The following is a 19,795-nucleotide window of genomic DNA, read 5'->3' as shown; positions in this document are numbered from 1 at the left end:
TCTTCTTTACGGGCATTTGTGTCGTTTCCATTCGGGGGGCTGTTAACAGAGCTGCTGTGAACACACACGGTCAAGTTATTTCCTAGTAAGATACGTGCTGATTCCAGCGTCCGTGGGGCAGCCAAGCATGTGCACCCGGGAAGCACATGCGGGGCAACTGGCATCTGAGCTGGAGACAGAGGTTTGGGGGTCACAGGCGTAGAGCGAGTGGTTAAAAAATGAGCTCATCAGGTAGAGAAGCAAAGCACCAGGGCAGAAGTAGCACTGCCTTTTCCGGGCCATTATCTTTCCATCATCTCAAATCCTCACCCTTGGCCCCAGGGATTTTTGCCCAGGCTGTCCCGACTCGAACACGTTCCCTCCTTCCTCCCTGACCCTACCGTCTTCCCTGCTTTAGGACCACATCTCCCACCTTCTTGGAATCCCGAGTCAGGACCCACTCAATCCACACACTGCATTCTCCAACCTGTGAGGATCCAAATCCTGACCGTCCCTGGTCCCCAGCCCCCATTCCGGCCCTTAGGGGGACACCGCAGGTCTCAGCATGGCCGGCCAGTGAAGCACGAGTGAGGGACTCACCCAGTTTCTCCGTTTGCCTTTGCTTGGTGCAAAAATTTTTTTCTGTCCCTCAAGGAGCAGCTTCATCCCTCAGTCTTGTGAGCAACCTCCCTGCTCTGAATTATGGGACCCAAACCCTCTTTCCACCCCCATCTCAACTTGCTTCTGTGACTTTTCCCATAGGTACAGGCTATAGACCTATAAAGTGTATGTTCCCCATACAAACTACAGTGTTTGTGTCTCCCCCAACCCCCATGTAGGCTATAAGGTTTGGGTCCTCCCCTCCAAAATTCACACGTTAAAATCCTAACCCACAAAGGTGATGGCATTAGGAGGTGGGGTTTTGGGGAAGGAATTAAGTCATGAGGGTGAAGCCCTCATGGGGGGCAGCAGTGACCTCCCTCCTAGAAGAGTCCTTCCCCCACCAAGAGCTCCATGGGTCCTTCCAGGGGGTGAGGACACAGTGAGAAGAGAGCCATCTAGGAACCAGGAACGGGATCCCTCACCAGAATATGACCAGGCTGCAGCTTTGATCCTGGACCTCCCAGCTTCCAGAACTGTGAGAAAAAAAGTCTCTATTGTTTAAGCCCACGGGTTTTTTGTTGTTGTTATAGCAGCCTGAACAGACTAAACCAGATTCTAAACTCTGGATCAGAAGTCTAATGGCCCCATCCGCCTGGTTTGCACAGTGCTGATGTTGTTTTAATAATTAAATTAATTGACAACTGTTGAAAATCAGATGTTCTATAAAAACCCATATTTGCAGCTTCTTTCAGGGAAGTAAATATGGCCACATGGGGCCCCATCCAGCAAGGCATAGTGTTTTTAGATAGGACATGTTCTCTCCAGTTTCCCACAGTCCCCACCATGCCCTATTGTATGACACCAAGCTTTTTTCCCTCCTTGTCTCCTGCCTGGCTCCTGAAAGCATTTGGATTTGTGACCCCCTATACGGTGAGCCTGTGGAGGACAAGAAGCCCATCCTGGGTCCCCTCTGAAAGTCCCATGATCCCCAGGAGCCCCAGGCCTAGCAGGTACTTTGTCAAAGAGCAAAACTTTTTAAATTGAGGCCCAAATTAAAATTAGCCCCTATCTTTCCGGGTTGGATATGTCTTCAGATACAGGAGTACACTAAGAGTTGTCTTTTCATGTCTGCAATTTAGAGCCCTAGAATCCAGCACTCAAAGGGAAAGCAAATTAACCACGCGTCTGAGCAAGAAGCCTGCCTCCTTCCAAACTGTGCTGGAGGGCAGCAGAGGCGTCCCGGCGGCCGGCACCCAGGGCTCCAATTGAGATGATGAGTGCCTCCCCTGGCTTAACCTACAGACTCCACTGTCACCCCCACCCCTATAAGGAGCTCCGGAGGGGCACCCCAGGACCAGCAGCAGAGGCGAGGCCTCAGGAGGCTTGGAGATCCTTCCTAATCCTCAAGCGGCCCTTCCAAAGCTCTGAAGGAACACGTTCTGAGCTTTATTTATTCCAAGGGGGAAGCTGACGATGGCAACAGTGGCCTGACATTTATATGCTATGACGTGCCAGACGTCGTTCTAAACGCATTATCTCATTCAATCCTCACATAACCTTGGAAGCTAAGAAGTGTTGTGATTCTCCCATTGTACAGATGGGGATGCAAAGGCTCACAGTCAAAGTAACTTGCCTGCAGTCACCCAGCGAGAAAAGTGGCAGAGCTGGATTCAAATCCGGGCAGCCTGGCCCTTGAACCACCCGAACGGAGCAGGCTTCCCACCGCACCCACGAGGCCCAGGTGTCCCTCCAAGCCCCCCCCCCCCCCCGCCCCCGGCACTGTCCTCTCCACACCTGAGGCTCCTTACAGCTCACACCTGCAGCTCTGCCTGTGGGTTCATTTCCTGGTTGCAGGAGCAAGCGGAACCCACAGGCAGGGCGAGCGGCAAATGCTGGCCGTTAACGCCACTGAACGCAGCCGCTAGCCAGCGGCAGACGTTGAGCCGGTGGACAATAAATACTGCAGTTTCGCGTCCCCCACATGGGACCCCGTGAGGCACACGTTCAGCTCCTCTGACGAGTCAAATCCCAGCGGCCCACAGCGCTGACCTGCTTCACGACACACACTTTCCCGGCCTCCTGCCTTCCCAGCGTCTCCTCCCCGCTCGTCAGTGATGCTTCCCAGGATCACTTCCTGAAGAAACTACTTGTGCGTGAATCTTTTACGGTCTGCTTCTGGGGAAAACTCAACCCGGGATGATGACCCGCGATGGGATGTGAGAAAGTTGCTTAGCCTGTCTGGGCCTCAGTTTCCTCATTTGTACAACAAAAATGGGGGTGCTCATAGTATCTCCCATTCGGGGGTGTTGTGAGGAGTAACTCAGTTAATATTCCGCAGCACTTAAGATAATAAAGGGCACACGGTAAGCATTTTGTTACGTAAGAAAATCCCAAGACCATCAGAAAACCCATTCTGAACCGTCCAAAGTGGAGTTCTCCCTTCTGTGGCCCACAGGCAAGCCCGTGGTCAGACACAAGGCCCCCAGGCTGAGCCGACTCGGACGTTCTGAAATACACCCCACGCAGTAACTGCACTGAGCTCACCCTACCGTGAAATTCTATTACCCCAAGTCCAGCAGCTCGATTTTACCATCACTCAGAATTTCTCCAGATAAGAGGCTTGAAAGTAATTTCTGAGTCATTCTGGGTGCTAATTGCTTATTGCGTAGGGATTACATTTCTCACGTTCAAGGTCAACTGAAATTTCTCTATGTGTCTGAGAATAATTTTCGGTCTGTTGGAAGCATTTTTTTTTTTTAATCAACAACTATGGTATGGGGCAATTATAATTCAGGCATAAACAAGCGTTTGCAGGCTCTTGCTAGAAATAAACGGATGCGTTTTGTTGCACGCAGATAAAGCAGCCCTGTATTTCATGCCAATAACTGGCCCCAACAAATGCCATGTTCATGTAGGAACTGTTTTCTTTGACGTCCTGAAATGTCACCCCGGCTGCCCTAGGATGGAAGAGATCATTTTGCAAACTGAGACTTTATTTTATGTGAGAAAATAGTGGCCTTTTTTTTTTTTTTTTTTTGGTCCCCACAACAGTACATTTTTGACACGGCAGCAAATGGGCATACCTTCATCCAGAAGCTGAGGGAAAGCAATGGAAGGTGTTCTCTGGAAGGGTGAGTCAAGTGTCCAGCTGTTGGCCCTGCTGCGTGGGAAGTCCTTTTACCAGCTCATATGGGCTTGAGCCGGCTCCACGGCAATAACCTTCACTTATCAAGTTCACTGGAGAGTGACCGATAAGCCCAAGGCCGCCCGTGTGTTTGTCCCACTGGTTTCCAGGAAGGGATATTCCCTTCCCCCTGGGTCAGACCCATCACCATAGTCTAGTGTTGTGGAGGGCACAAGAGTCAATACTTAAATGCTATTTCTGTCAAGTTGAGGGGGAAATTAAGGTAGATCTTGGGACAAATGCCAAAATCCTTGCCAAGGCCAGCAGTCCTTCTACTGTGATGACCAGCTACTTCCTTAGTCTTACCTTGAACTCATCCATTGTTCTCTCTCCTCCACCCACACTGGCCTTTAAATTTCACACAGTTGCCATGTAACCCCACCACCACAGGGCCTTTGCACATGCTGTCCTCTCTGAATGGAATTTTCTTTTGCCTCTCTATTCAGTTAACTTGCACTGTTGATGCCTCAATGACACCTTCCCTGTCCTCTGAGACAAAGTTACATCTCCCTTGTAGATGTTCTCAAAGTAACATGGACCTCTATTTCACAGAACTTTACCTGGTCACAATTTTTTTTTTTATTTGCCTGTGTGATTACTTGATGAACAAATGATAGTGATCTAATTCATTTTAGCTATTTTATTCATTTTTCTTTGGATTTAACAGGCCACCACTGTTTATCTAGAATTGAGGATTTCCCATCAGACTCAGTATATTGAGTTTGTGCAAACAAAATAATGTGTTTTCCCTTCTGAAACTACTTTAAAATCATTCAATACATAGGTAATGAAATAACTCAAATCCATCTTCCCCGAAACATTTTCTTTGTAAAACTGGAATGTGTCCTACACATCTGCTCCTCTCACGTAGCTGAAAATGGGGTTTATTGGCCCCACAGAAGGGAGGGGGCTCAGCTAAGGTAAGTGTAGAGGCAGCACTCTAGTCCAAGGTTACGGCCAAGGGCTCTTCATCTTTGGAAGATACACCTATGAGCATTTCATGAAGTCATTAGCACAAATAAGTCCATTTGTTAACAGTACAGCACCATCCCGCCAATAGATCCAAACCCAGATTCTATCCCTCAGCAAGCCTAGTTGATTCAGCCTCCAAAATATATCACTTCTCAGTCCACTTCTTTCGTTTACCATTACTACCGTCCCAGTCCAAGCTACCATCACAATGACTCAAGGAGCGAATGAGCACTTTCGAGGAGAAGTCTAAATCTAAATGAGGACAGGGAGGTGGGAATGGCTTCACAAAACAGGGTACGTTTGGCTGGGGTTTTGCAGGATACATAGGAGTTTTCTGGGAGGCGGAATAATATTGCAAAGGCACAGAGTCATGAAAGGCCTTGGTAGAAACCACACCATAACTGGGCAAAATGGCACAGAGGCAGACTCAACCAGTTCCCACTGGTGTAGAAAGAAAGACATCTTACCTCGAATTTCTGCCGTAGTTCTTCATTCCCTTCACTTCCCTCTGGCGGCACGGGCACATTGAAGTACTCGCCTTCCTCCTGGCTCAGCAGCTTAAACCTAAAGGGAGACAAGGAGACATGACAAATTCCATGACTGTACTTGATATTATTTTGTTGATTAGGATAAGAAAAGGAAGACTGTAGACAGCTCTACCTTAAAAAACGTGTTGAGGGTTTTTTCTTTTGGGGAGCGCGTGTGTGTGTGTGTGTGTGTGTGTGTGTGTGTGTGTGTGCATGCATGTTTGTACCCAGGCATGCTGTATTTTTGTCACTATTCCACAGATATCAGAAAAAATGAATGTACTGTGTTTATAAGATGCAAACTTCTGGCTGACTCTGCCTCTCTCTCCACACGCACATACTTTCTCCACCAAGTGCTTTCCCATTCTGAAAGAATGCTATGAAGATCTCCCATAGTTGATGGATTCTTATCACGTTCTCCCAGCATCCTGGCACTCACTCAGCAGCATCTGGATGACTACAGACTTGTCTCCATGATGCTGTTTTCTCTGCAGATGCCTTCCTAAAGTGCCCTGTACTAACCTCTTGAGAAACAGCATCCCTCAGTGGGTAAGTACACAAGCCCCTGGTCAAAGTCTGCCTGGGTCGAAATCTCACCTCTGCCTTTGCCTCCCTGGGTCACTGGATAAGCAAGCTAGGCCCTCTAAGCCTCGATCTTTCTCATCTATAATTGGAACAGGGGCACCTGGGTGGCCCAGCCGGTTAAGCATCCAGCTCTTTATTTCAGCTCAGGTCATGATCTCACAGATTGTGAGTTCGAGCCCCGCATCGGGCTCTGCACTGACAGCGTGGAGCCTGCTTGGGATTCTCTCTCTCTCCACCCCTCCTCTCTCTGCCTCTCCCCAACTCGAGTTCTCTCCTCTCTCTTGAAATAAATAAACATTTAAAATAAATAAATAAATTGGAACAAAAGTCTTTTTCAGGGGCGCCTCGTTGGCACAGCTGCAAGAGCACGTGAGTCTTGATCTCAGGGTCATGAGTTTGAGCCCCATGTTAAGCACGGAGATTACTTAAAAAAAAATCTTTTTCACAGGATTATTGTCAAGCTGAGATCCAGTGACTCATGTAAAATGATAAGCATAGTGCTTGGCATTTAGCAAGAGATAAAAGAAATCATCATCATCATTACTGATATTGACATTATCCTAATAAACAAGATGGCTTCAGTAGGCTTTTGACCACAAAGACCTTTCTGTCTACTCAAAGGGTAACACGAGAGTGAGGAAGGAGAAGGAACCTTCCAAAGATATTTGAGTCACTAGAGGGGGGGGGGGGGGAACCACCTCACTCCCAAAGAAAGACTTCCTAACCCCAGTTCACAATTTTCATGATGACTTTTCCTCCACTCACAAACCTTCCTCAGCAGCTTCTAAAAATAGGAGGAGAGGTGATTCAAAGCAGAGGGGACTAGTTGAGCCTTTAGGCCTCCACGTTTAATATTCAATTACCTTCTTCCCAGTTTCCATTGAAATGACCAAAAGAAATGCAAACGTAGGAGAACAACTGTATCTTTGCTGGCAATCAAGGGTGCCATCCACACAGCAGAGACGTCTAGGAATTCCCACAAATTAAAGTCATAGTAAGAGAACATGAAGCAGTGGTTGGCAAACATTATTGGCCTTTGTGAATTTTCCTAGTCTAGATATTACGGTCAACTTGATGTTTTTCATTATATCATCTCTTTTTTAAATGATAAATACACTTCAAGAAGGAAGCCAATGGGTTACAAGTAAAGGAACTATAGAAGAGTAAATGTATGCAAATCAAAGTTACACAAGTCCTAGCAGATGGCCTGGCTTATCAGAGGCTCTGAGCCTAATGCCTGGACCTCTTTGTTAACATGAGAGTTCAGCCAGCAGCAAGAGTTAAAGAATGTTAAGGGTACGGCAACAATGTTAAGGGACTCTCTCTTTGTGGTTAATCTGAAAGTTTGAAGGAGCGCTGGCCAAAGAATTGTTTGGTCAGGGTGCAACTCAGTATTACCAATGCCCAACCATGAGCCATCCAAACCGTGTACAGTCTAAGCCACTTTGGAAACTACAGATCAAGCTGTGACCAGTCAATGGGACCTCTGACTGAACCCCACTAACAACCTGGGCCAGACCACAGGGACTGGATGACAGTCACCAATTCTGGTCCATAGTCAGGAAGCATGGGATGCGTCAAAGTGCCCTGCTGTTTTCTGTAGACGGTGTGCTGTCACTATTGCCGCTAAACAAGGACGCTGTACCTGTAAGAAAAGGAAAGGAGGGATCCCTTCCAACTTGGAGTTGCACAAAACCAGCAGGGGAAAATGCCCCCCTCTAGCACAGGAAGGCTGCCTATTGGGTAGCTGTCTCCAGCAGTGGATCTCTCAAAAATAGCCACAGGGAACAGGATCCCTGTTCTGACAAGGAAAAATTCCAAAAAATTCAAAAGGCCCCTTTCTCCCTTCGTCTGAATTTGAAAAATTAGAACTGAGAAACTCATCATTCCTGTGCTCATCAGTCTACAAGGATGGGCAGATATAAAAAAATAACTGCATATATGAAAAACTCATTCAAATAAAGAGAAACAATGAGAAATCAGGTAAGTACCTCCCATGAAACAGAACTATTGCCAAAAGAGAGAAAATTCTAAAAAATACCTGTCTTGTACTTTCAATGAGATTCAAGAGGCTAAGTCATCTCTGAAAAGGGAACCATGGGAGATTAGAAAAGGCTACTTTCAAAAGAAAAATATAATTACTAAATTTAAAAATCCGCTGGAAACAATGAACACTAGGAAGGATAATTCAGATAACAATTAGGAAATTAGAAGACAAACCTGAGAAATTTTTCTGGCAATTAAGGCTGATATTTATATATTGATTAGGGCTGAAGTGAATGCTTAATATACCATTAAGAAAAATTCAGGGCACGTGGGTGGCTCAGTCGGTTGAGCATCCAACTCTTGATTTTGGCTCAAGTCATGATCTCATAGTTTGTGAGATCGAGCCCCATGTCGGGCTCTGTGCTGACAGTGTGGGGCCTGCTTGAGATTCTTTCTCTCCCTCTCCCCCCCCCCCCCGACCCCACCCCACACTCACTCTCTCTCCCTCTCTGTCTTAAAAATAAATACATAAACTTAAAAAAAAGAAAAATACATCTCACCAAAATTAACATACAACATGAAAGGAAGGAATATCACAACATATATACCAAGAAACACATATCATGATCCATCTTATATAAAAAGTTCTTATAATTCAATAAGAAAATGAGAGGCAAAAATCAGGACACAGCCATTTGTAAATACAAACAAATGGCAATATACAAATGAAACTATTCAACATAATTAGTAACAAAGTATGTATGATAATGAGTATTATATAAATATGTATAATTAGTAACAAAATATGTATAATCCTTGCATTATATCTTTGAAATTTACAATACCAGGTGTTGACAAGTGTGGGTGAGATGAGAAGCATCACACAGCACTGGTGAGAATGTAAATCGAAAAAAATTGCAGAACAGTTTGGCAAATGCTTTAATAATACATATGTTCTCAAAGCCATCAATTCCAGGATTAGAGATTCCTTAGGAAATAATGAAAGCTGTGCATAAAGGTTTTGCTGCAAGAATTTTTGCTGTAGAGTTATTTACATAGGTAAGCATTACACATCTTATAATAAGGAAATAATTCTGTAAGTGGAGGCAGATCTGTAGAATGGACCACAGAAAATGATGTTGCCCAAGATGAGTGATTTATAGGGAGAAGTGTTCATTACACATGGTTAGGTGAAAAATGCAAAAGCTGCTAAACACAATGTACAATAAGATTTCATTTTTGCTTCATACACACATACATGAGCACAGACACATGCACAATCACATGCACACAATACAGACACACAGAAAAGAACCTCTTAATCAATAGTGATTATTCCTGGGCAGTGGGATTCTGGATAATATTTTTTTTCTCTTATATATTTTTCTAATAATTATTCAATTTATAATAACCACTAACACTTACTGAGTGCTTACTATTCAGCAGACACTGGGCACTTCACTGATATTAATTATTTTAGTATTATAGCACTCCTATGACATAATTACCACTATTATCTCCAAATGAGGAAAGGAGTCAGAGAGGCAAAGTAAGTTGCCCAAGAGTGCACAGTGAGGAAATGATGGAGCACAGATGTTAACCCAGGAAGTCTGATTCCAAAGCCTTTTTGTTTTGGGTTTGTTTTTTTTTTTCCAAAAGAAAAATAATAAGCCAAATGACATTATTAGTAACACCAAAAGAAAGCTTAAAGAACATAATTTTAAGGTAACAATGATATAATAGTTGTCTGAAGAAGGAGAAGAAGGAGAAGGAGAAGGAGAAGGAGAAGGAGAAGGAGAAGGAGAAGGAGAAGGAGAAGGAGAAGGAGGAGAAGAAGGAGAAGAAGGAGAAGAAGGAGAAGAAGGAGAAGAAGGAGAAGAAGGAGAAGAAGGAGAAGAAGAAGAAGGTTGAACCCTGTGCTGACAGCTCAGAGCCTGGAGCCTGCTTCAGATTCTATCTCTCTCTCTGCCCCTGCCCCACTCACACTCTATGTCTCTCTCTCGAAAATAAACATTAAAATGTTTTTAAAAAGAAGAAGAAAAGGAAGAAGAAGAAGGAAAGAATGAAATAGGATGGAAAAAAACCCTCAGAATCAGAAACACCATGATGGAAATATGGCAATTATGACCATAAACATTAAAACGTTTCCCTATGGAAAAGAAGAAAGACTTTCAGATTCAGGGTTTGTTTTGTTTTGTTTTGTTTTATGTCCAAGAACACACCGCTTGTTATACCAAACCAAAGGACTCAGATTAAGCAGAAGAAAACGCACAGGGTCCATGAGGTAAGCTGTATTCACCACTCTGCAACCAAAGGTGGCAGGTTAAAAGGTAAATCAGATGTCCTCATTCCTTGGCTTCTCAACTTACTCCTGTGGGCAGAAGACAAAGTTCCTAAAAGGCCCCCATGGTATCTGCCGAGCATTCCCCCCGATCCTGCCAGTCCTTGCCCCCCACCACTACCCCGTTTTCAGATCCAGCTTCAGCCACATAGGTCACTTCTCTGCCCCTCAAGCCTGCTAGGGATGCTCCTGCCTCAGGGCCTTTGCACTTGCTGTTCTTGCCATCTGGGACAATCCCTTCCTAGACCTCCACATGTTCACTCCCTCACCCCCCCTTCAGGCCTTTGCCATATGTCACCTTTTCAGTGTGTCCTTTCCTGGGAACTGTATTAAATAAATCAGATTATCACCACTGCCTGGCATTCCCTATCCTTGTTTCTTGTTGACTTTTCTCTATAGCATTTGTCAGCCTCAAATGTGCTATTTTTTACTACTCATCTTTAAAAATTTTGTATATTGTTCTCCAGATAAAAAGAAAACTCTGTGAACACAAAGATTCTTGCCTGTTTGCTCACCAAACTCTCCTCAGTATATAGGTACTCGCGATGTATATCCACTGAAGAAATGTCAGCCACAAGGCAAAACCATGGGCAAAGAGTATCTATGGCAACAAACATAATTCAGTGTTGATAGAAGTCATTTTTGAAAATAAGTCTTGAAGAGTCATGTGGTCAGTGATGATGCCACACACATATAAGACCAAACCCATCAGATGAAATCAGATGTTTGAATAAATCATTACTGGGAGAACCTTAGAGAGCACAATACATTTTGGTCAGATGAAACAAATAAAAAAATAGGAAGGCATAAGAGATCTAGATATTATATTAAGATGGAATTAATAAACACTGAAATGCATGCCCTATGAGTAGTAAATATAATCTCTGTATTGAAATGTGAACATTTTTTTTTAATTTTTTTTTTTAACGTTTATTTATTTTTGAGACAGAGCATGAACAGGAGAGGGGCAGAGAGAGAGGGAGACACAGAATGTGAAACAGGCTCCAGGCTCTGAGCTGTCAGCACAGAGCCCGACGCAGGGCTCGAACTCACAGACCGTGAGATCATGACCTGAGCCGAAGTCGGACGCTTAACTGACTGAGCCACCCAGGCACCCCGAAATGTGAACATTTAGCGACAATGAACTAAGCTAACTTAGAAAGAAAGAAAGGGGAAGGGTGGGGAGGGTACAGGCCGTATTCTCTGACCATAAAGTACCGTACTGTCATTTGACATTATTAATGAAAAACAAAACAAAAAGCTAGCGTCAGAGGTTTCCAAAATGCCTGAATAAAAGCACGCTTGAAACGAAATTAAAAACACAAGTGCAGACCTTGAACAAGCAACAAAGGCTGGAACTCAACATATCACGAGTTGGAGGAAATCTTGATTCTCTCTAACGCTTGTTCTTTATTCTTGAAGAGCGGAGTCAGTTCAGAGAGGAAAAATAAATTAGCGCAACGTTGAACTGAAATTCAAAGGCAACGACCCAACAAACCCACAGAAAACAAGAACAGCGAAACGCAGAATTGATATGTAAATCCCAGAGCTCCCTCTTTGCAGAAAAATAAACCACAGCAAAACAGAGGAACCTCTGGAAAACAAGGGGAAGGAAAGGAGACAGGAGAAACAAATAAAATTTAGAAACAAACCAGCGGATCTGACGACAGATGCGGGGCTGGTGGCAAAGTGGCAGATGAGGGGCCTGAGGCTGGCACACCACATCTGGGAGCTCTCACAGCTGCTGCTGCTGTGTATCTGTCACATGGTCTTCAATCGCCACGCAACAGAAGAGCGGGGAGAGCTCAGTCCCCGCCAGATGGGGAAACTGAGTCTCCGAGACCAGACGTAACTCACCCAAGATCACACGGGGACAAGAATGCGAATTTCTGAAATTTGATACATTTACAGCCAAGACACCAGCATAGATGTGTTGGCTCTGAATCTGAACAGGACTTTTATTTGCAAAAATCCCAAAGGAGATTTTATTTAGCAAAAGTTCCCTCCTCTAATTTCGTCGGCTTCACGATTCTCCTAGAAGGGGCATGAGGGGGGCTGGAATGATCTCTGATGGATGGAATCGTAACTGCTGAGAAGGCTATAGTGCAGAGAGGTGAAGTGATACACCTGAAGTCACAAAGCATCCATCCCCTTAGGAGACCCAGGGTCCAAACCCACCCATCTACCCTCTAAGCCTCTGCCAATCCCAGTCCCAGCAGGTGGAATGTGGTGTGCATGAGCTTAGGCCCTGGCATCGTAAAGACCTGGGCCCAAATTCAAGCGCATCACTTACAAGCTGTGTGTCCCTTCACACATTGCTCGACTACTCTGATCCCAGGAACGACGATGCACCCAGAACTGGCAGGACAGTTGAAGGATGATGAGGTGTACATGCGGGGATAGTTTGGACTTGGTCCTTCTGTCCTCCCTGTGCTCTGCTGTCTGTTTCCAGGGGGTCGATGGGGGCAGGCATGGGACCAAGGAAGGAGTGGCACCTGTGGGAGAGAGCCCTGCCCTGTGGGCCTTAAGAACCATGAGAAGAGAGCAAGGAGAGGGTAAAAGCAGAGGGGCTCTGCCCCACCTTCTCCCTGAGCCCTGGACACAGACCTACGTGGAGGGCCAAACGTCACAGGAGCAGCAGGCCGGGGAAACAGGGAGAAACCAGACGGCACTCCGGGTCCCCGTGCAGGAGACAGAGATGATGCTCCAAAGCCAGGGAAAGGACCCGTCCTGCCTCAGCGGGCACAGGTTCAGGGACCAGGTAGGATCGGCCGCTTCGTGGCAGTGAAGCCCAGAAGGTACCATATGCAGGATGGTCCCCTTCTCCTCGCCACCAGGAGGTCACAGAACCACGTAAGAAAGTCTGGGTGCATTATAGAAAATAAAGAAGCTATTATGGGTACCTGCGTATGACTTCAGGACATCTGGAAAGTGATCAGCACAGAGTCTGGCATCCAGTATGAGTCAATAAGTGGTAGCTATTGTTCTTGTAATTATTATTATTATATTCTCTCTCCTGTCTCACTTAGACCCCGTAGGGTTGTGCATCCTTTCTCTTTAACCTCTTTACTCCTGACTTAAAGAGAAAGGAACATGCAATCTGTCAGTAGTGACAATGGCAGCATGGGAAGTCAGATCAACCACATGCTAAGAAAAATTACCCAAGTTTTTGTCATGAATGGAGGTTGTTACTTTGTCAAATGCTTTTTCTTTTTTTGCATCTATGATCCTGTGGGTTTTATCGTTTCTCTTGTCGATGTGATGCATCACACTGATTGATTTGCGAATACTGAACTACCCTGGCATCCCTGGGGTATATCCCCCTTGATTATCGTGAATGATTTTTTTAATGGATTATTGGATTTGGTTTGCAAGTATTTTGCTGAGGATTTCCGCACCTTCGTTAAACTTGGGAAAATGGCAAAAAGATGGCAGTGTGACCTTTTCACTGTCACGTGGGAGTATTTTCTAATTAATTCTCCTTCCTCACTTCTACTTATTAGTTGTTACTATTTTTTTTAATTTTTTTTAACGTTTATTTTTGAGACAGAGACAGAGCATGAACAGGGGAGGGTCTGAGAAAGAGGGAGACACAGAATCCGAAGCAGGCTCCAGGCTCTGAGCTGTCAGCACAGAGCCCGACGCGGGGCTTGAACTCATGAACCTCGAGATCATGACCTGAGCCGAAGTCGGACGCTTAACCAACTGAGCCACCCAGGCGCCCCAACTGTTACTATTATTTAGTCTTGTTACTTATAAGCCACAGTCAAATAGGACCTAGATGGCCTCCCAACTCTGCAAAGATAGACACTAACTTCTAGAAGTTTTTTCCAGTCTGGAGCCCCTGGCTGGCTCAGTCAGACAAGCATGCAACTCTTCATCTCTCTGGGTTGTGAGCACCTCGGTGGCTCAGTCGGCTAAGTGTCCAACTCTTGATTTGGGCTCGGGTCGTGATCTCAGTCTGTGAGATCAAGCCCCACATTGGGCTCTGTCCTGAGTCTGGAGCCTGCTTGGGATTCTCTCTTGTCCTCTCTCTGCCCCTCTGCAGCTCAAGTGCTCTCCCTCTCTCTCTCTCCCCCTCTACTCACCCCCCAAAATAAATAAATAAATAGACCTAAAAAAATAAAACAAAATCTTAAAAATATATATAAAAAAGAAGTTCTTCCAGTCCGGTAGACGGATGCCCTCCGTGGTTGTGATTTCATTGCCCTGGTTACCAGCTAGTGTCACCGCTAATTTAACAACGTTATGTCAGCATTCCTGTGTCTCCTGGCATACCTGAATCAGCTTCTCAAACCTTCAGAATCAGCCATTCATCTTCCTGGCTTCCAATTTGTGAGCTAAGGAAAACTGTGACAAATGCTCATTATCTATTTTTTGAGAATTAATGTTGTTAACCATTTGTGAGCTGTGCTTGAACACACCTTATTACTACTATTCTTTTTAAAAAATTTTTTTTTACATTTATTTTATTATTGAGAGACAGAGTGAGACAGAGCATGAGCATGGGAGGGCAGAGAGAGGAGGAGACACAGAATCCGAAGCAGGCTCCAGGCCCTGAGCCGTCAGCACAGAGCCCAACGCGGGGCTCAAACCCACAAACCGTGAGATCATGACCTGAGCTGAAGTCGGATGCCCAACCGACTGAGCCACCCAGGCACCCCTACTATTCTTACTTTTATACACACTTAGCTTCTGTCCTCCTTCACAATCAATAATAATTGATTATTAGTTATTCCTGACATTTCCTCTTCTCTTCCCTTCCAGAAGCTAAGCTCCATGAGGGCGTGTTTGTCTTATACCTGACGGATCTCTAGTGACCCAAATGGAATAGAGACTCAGTATCTATTTGGATAAAAGTCTACAACAAGGAGGACAGACAGGGAAGTTGTAAGGTGAACAATGGGAAGAGAGTGGAGTCCAGATGCTACATTCTCTTTCTTGCTACACCGGTTGGATTCTTATTTTCTTGCACTTGTAACTGAAAAAGCCCTGAATGAAGGCATTCAGAAAGGAGACCATTTCTCTTAAAGAGATAAGAGCATCCACTAACCCCTGCTTTGCCCAAAGCTATGGTGCCAGGTTAGACTACGTATTCTGACTCCTTTCCTCAGATGATAGAGAAACTGTTGCCCAGAGGGCTTACCCAGCCTCTTTGCTGGGAATATGGGAGCAAGGATTTTTTTTTGCCATAAGAAGGGAACAAAAGAGACCATTACAACCTCTTCCCAGCACCTCTGTGGCCAGGCTTGGTAGGCGGGCCCAATGGAGTAGTATCTTCTTACGAAACCAGAATCTGAGAGTGGATTGCAAATATCTTTAGGGTATATCGTGAGAGCCACTTTAGCACCCATGGGGCCAGCCAAGACATAGAACTGCGTCAAGTAGGATAGACAGAAAACAATAGAATAGTGAAGACTATAGCAAACAGAAAATCCGTGTCCTGTCTGGAGGGGGCATTAACGACTCACCTGTTCTCAACCATTGCCTTCTAGGCCCAGTCGTCCAGGTATTTCTGGTTTTGCAAGCCAGAAGTCCAGACTTCTATGGAAAGTGTTCTGATTTTGAAAATACTAGCGGGTGTTTTTTTTTTTTTTTTTTAAGCACGAGGACCAAATAAAACATATATGTGAGGTAGGTCCAATCTACCAGCCATCACTCTGTGACTCTGCCTTCGTATTTCATTTTAGGAGGAAAAGGAAAACATACTTGTTCCCACGTTCGATGGACCAAGCTGTATGGTAGCTTTCAAAGCAAAATCCTCCTTACCAGCCATCAACACCGGCTTTCTGTAGTTCAGAAATCCCAAACGACAAAGATCCCATGAAGTCGTTCCTGCTGGTCAGATCCCAATCCCAAATCTCTACAGACAGCCTTCTGTCTTTGTCCGATTCTTTCAGTTGGCTGCAAAGGGAAAGAAGACAGAAGTCAGTGGAGGTCACAGTGATTTTGCAAGCAGATGAAATGTTTAAGAGGACAAGGCCCCCGAAGGTAGGAATTTTTAAAGAGTACAAGATATTGCAAGAAACGTATTCTGTTTCCAATCCCAGACAAGATCCCCAGGGAGGGAGAGGCTTTGCCAGTTTGCCAGGTTGTGGCTTAACCGAGCAGAGGACCTAGGCCAGCTCTGACAGAAACAGTTCTAGCTACTCCTGCTGCCTTATGTCTTAATAGGGCTCATGGTGTTCAGGAAACCCTGCTGCCACAGTCACCCTAAGAAATGCGGATATCAATTATATAATTGCGCGAGTGTTTGCACACGCGTGAGTTTGCATGAGGCTGAGGACGTGTACAGAGGAAAAAGTCTCGTTGGTGCTGGTCAGGGCCAATGGTTCTGAGGCGCGTCCTTGAATGAGGCTGAGATGGGCCCCCAGTTTTGCCCTGAGAGAGGAGCGAGGGGATGGCGTTCCCCCAAGCAGTCATGCTTTGGGCCCACAGTCCCGGCGAGTCAGACTGTTGGAAGCCAAATCCCCCTCAACCCCATATCTTCTGGGGGGACTCTGGCCACATTCTTTAGCCTCCTCAAGCACCATTGGTTATTGGGGATGAAATTGCCAATGGAGTTAGATCATTGAATATCGTGCTTTTTATAACCACGATATGTTCAATAAATATCGGTTCACGTAACTAACACTCGTGGGCCCAAATGCATCAAAGAGTGGCCCCAGGTTCTTGGAGCACTAGCCAGGGAAGACCCACCATGGAAGCTAGCAGAGAACTCCCAGCAGGCTGCAGCCTCAGCACATGCATATCTACAAACTGAGTCCTAGAAGGGTTATCACCACAACCTATGGGTTATGTCCCGCTGTTCACAGAGACCACTTCTCCCACAACTTGCCTTCACCTAGCAACACATCACACTATTTTCTATCCCACCCACTCCCCACACCACAGACATTCTCAACTCTATTAAAAAAAATAAGTTCCAATTTTTACTTGGCTTGCAATGCAAAAATGCATATGGAGGGGGAGGAAGAGAAGGGAGGCGGGGGAGAGGGAGAGAGGGAAGGAGGGAAGGGAGGAATGAAATGGAAGCTAGGAGAGGCACTCCCCGATCTCAGGTGGCCCACCACCCGCGCTGGGCGTAATAATTTTAACTCACAATCTGAATGTCTCATTCCACTCGGGGTTGAGGGAGCATTTGATGGTTTTGGTCTTCTGCTTGCTCTCGCTCTTGGGGTCAGGAATCAGTTTCAGTTTCACATAAGGGTCTGACAAGCCATTGGGGTCCATAGGTACAAGGTTTTTAGCATCTCTTACTGGAAACAGAAAATGCAGTTTCAGCATTAATAGCCCCAAAATGTTTTTGCATCAACCAGTGAGGGTTGTAGAACATCCGGAAGAGTCCTTAGAATCACACTTACTTACTGGGAGGTGTAACTTATCAACATCGATAGCTAAGAAGCATACAAAGTGAGATAAACTGGTAAGATGTGGCCTCTGCTGCATATTGGTTCCAAACTGATTTCTGACTTTCATACTGCTCTACCCACTGTGCCTCCGAGATTAGTTGTACGTTCTCTAAGCTTGCTTTCCACAAAGCCAACAAGAGAGATTGGCTTCTTTCATGGAGCATGTTTTCAAGGTTCATCCATGTTGTAACATGTTTCAGTACTTAATTCATGGATGAAGATCATCCCCTTGTGTGGATAGATCAAATTTTGTTTATCCATTCATTGGTTGAACATTTAGATTGTTTCCACTTTTTGGCTATTGTGAGTAGTGAAGCTATGAACATCTGTGTACTCTGCCCTAAAAGGTCACAAGTTGTATGGTTGCATTTATATGAAATATCCAGAACAGGTAAATCCACAGATACAGAAAGCAGACCAGTGTCTGCCAGGAGCTGGTGGGTAGGGGGAATGGGAATTGACTATTTAATGGGTGAGGGGTTTCCTTTACTAGGATAAAGCTTCTTGAAACTAGATACAGGTGATGGTTATACAGCCCCGTGAATGTACTAAATGCCACTGAACTATATGCTTTAAAATGGCTAATGTGGGACACCCGGGTGGCTCAGTTAGTTAAGCGTCTGACTCTTGATTTCAGCTCAGGTCACGGTCTCATAGTTCACGAGATTGAGCCCTGTATCAGGCTCTGCACTGATGGTGCAGAGCCTGCTTGGGATCCTCTCTCTCCCTCTTTTTCTCTCTCTGCCCCTCCCCTGCTCATGCTCACTTGCTCTCGCTCTCTCTCTCTCTCTCTCAAAATAAATAAATAAACTTTTAAAAAATGGTTAATGGTTAATTTTATGTTACATGAATTTTACCTGGATTCAAAAAGCAAAAGCTAAAAAAGAAAGAGTTGCCCTCCAAGGTGCACCTGTCATCCCCAGACAGCCCAGAGAGAAGGTTGGAAAAATATCACAGCATTACAGGTAGACTTCACCCTCAATGAAGAACACCCTGAGTAAAGGAGGCTGTAAGACCAGCTTAAAGAAGAAAGGAATCAGAGGGTCAGTAGTGTAGACACAACTAGCGACAGGAAGGACGAGGTGGAGTAAGACATCAACTTACAGAAACAGGAAGAGGTTAGCTAGGAGTCAATTTGAAAGTCAGTAATGTAGGTAGCCAAGAGAAGGAGACAGGAAAATGGGAGTTGTGCAGATCTTAAGGATACAGTGCCAACCATCTGACTTATGATAGAAAAATCCAAAGTATTATATTAGCAGATTGAATCAAGCAATGTAACAGAAGGCTAATATAGAATGACTCCTACCAGGAATGCAAAGATGGTTCAATCTTAGAAAAATCTATTATTAAAAATTTTTTCATTATATGTATAGGTCAAAGGAGCAAGCCATAGGATCATTGCAATTAGCTAGAGATAGCAGGAAATTTTCTTCACATGATAAAGGCTATCTGCAATAATAGCTCCATAGTTAATGATAAATGCAGCCCCATTAAAGTCTGGAATGAGACAGACATTCATTACCACAGCTATTATTTGATATTTTTTCCTAAGTGTTCTGTAAGTGCAATAATACAATAGAAACAGAATATTGGAAAGTAGGGGATAGAGCACCCCCTCATCTCTTATCACCTTTGCTTCTACCCTTTTACAGTCACCTCCTCCCTGAAGTTTATCATCCCAGAAATTACACCACTTTCCCAGTCTCTGTTTCGTGTACCCTGCAATCCTATGCTCCTTCCTGTTTTTCCACTTCATTAACCCTAGTACTCCACTGCAACAAGTCTTATACCACCAGTCTGTTGAGCCAATATTATTTTTAATTTGTTTTGAGAGAGAGCAGTGGAAGAGAGAGAATCTTAAGCAAGCTCCATGCTCAGCAATGTTCATTCTCAGGTTGTTCAATCCCACAACCCTGGGATCAGGACTGAGCAGAAATCAAGTCAGACACTCAACCAGCTGAGCCACCCAGGCGCCCCTGAGCCAATATATACTTAGCCTAGTTTCTCCTCCCTATTCCCTCTTGCCTTTACTTAATTCACCCCCAGCCTAGAGTTCATAGTGCATTATAATCACTCTCTTGGAAACACCCAAAACTCGCTTGCTTGTGTCTCTTTCTTTCCATTTTATCTGGAAACAAAAAACACAAACAAACAGAAAACCCAGCACTACTTAAATTCAAAGATCTTTCCTTTATTTTCCTACAAC

General features: G+C 44.8%; 1 protein-coding gene across 3 annotated transcripts in view; it reads right to left on the bottom strand.

The window, feature by feature from the left end:
• PRKCB (protein kinase C beta) overlaps window positions 1-19,795 on the bottom strand; it is a 331,204-nt gene that overhangs the window by 89,355 nt on the left and 222,054 nt on the right. For all 3 annotated transcript variants that reach the window (XM_019430299.2, XM_019430298.2, XM_019430300.2), the window contains 3 exons: window positions 17,280-17,436; window positions 15,947-16,081; window positions 5,206-5,302 (listed from right to left, as the gene is read on the bottom strand). In XM_019430299.2, the coding sequence (XP_019285844.1) occupies window positions 5,206-5,302; window positions 15,947-16,081; window positions 17,280-17,436 (389 nt within the window). The remainder of the gene's footprint in view (window positions 1-5,205; window positions 5,303-15,946; window positions 16,082-17,279; window positions 17,437-19,795) is intronic.

Source organism: Panthera pardus, unplaced genomic scaffold (genome assembly GCF_024362965.1).
Source record: "Panthera pardus isolate Hobbes unplaced genomic scaffold, ASM2436296v1 HiC_scaffold_5, whole genome shotgun sequence".
Classification (NCBI taxonomy): Eukaryota; Metazoa; Chordata; class Mammalia; order Carnivora; family Felidae; genus Panthera; species Panthera pardus.
Note: the sequence above shows the minus strand (reverse complement) of the source record. Positions and strands in the feature narration are given on the sequence as shown.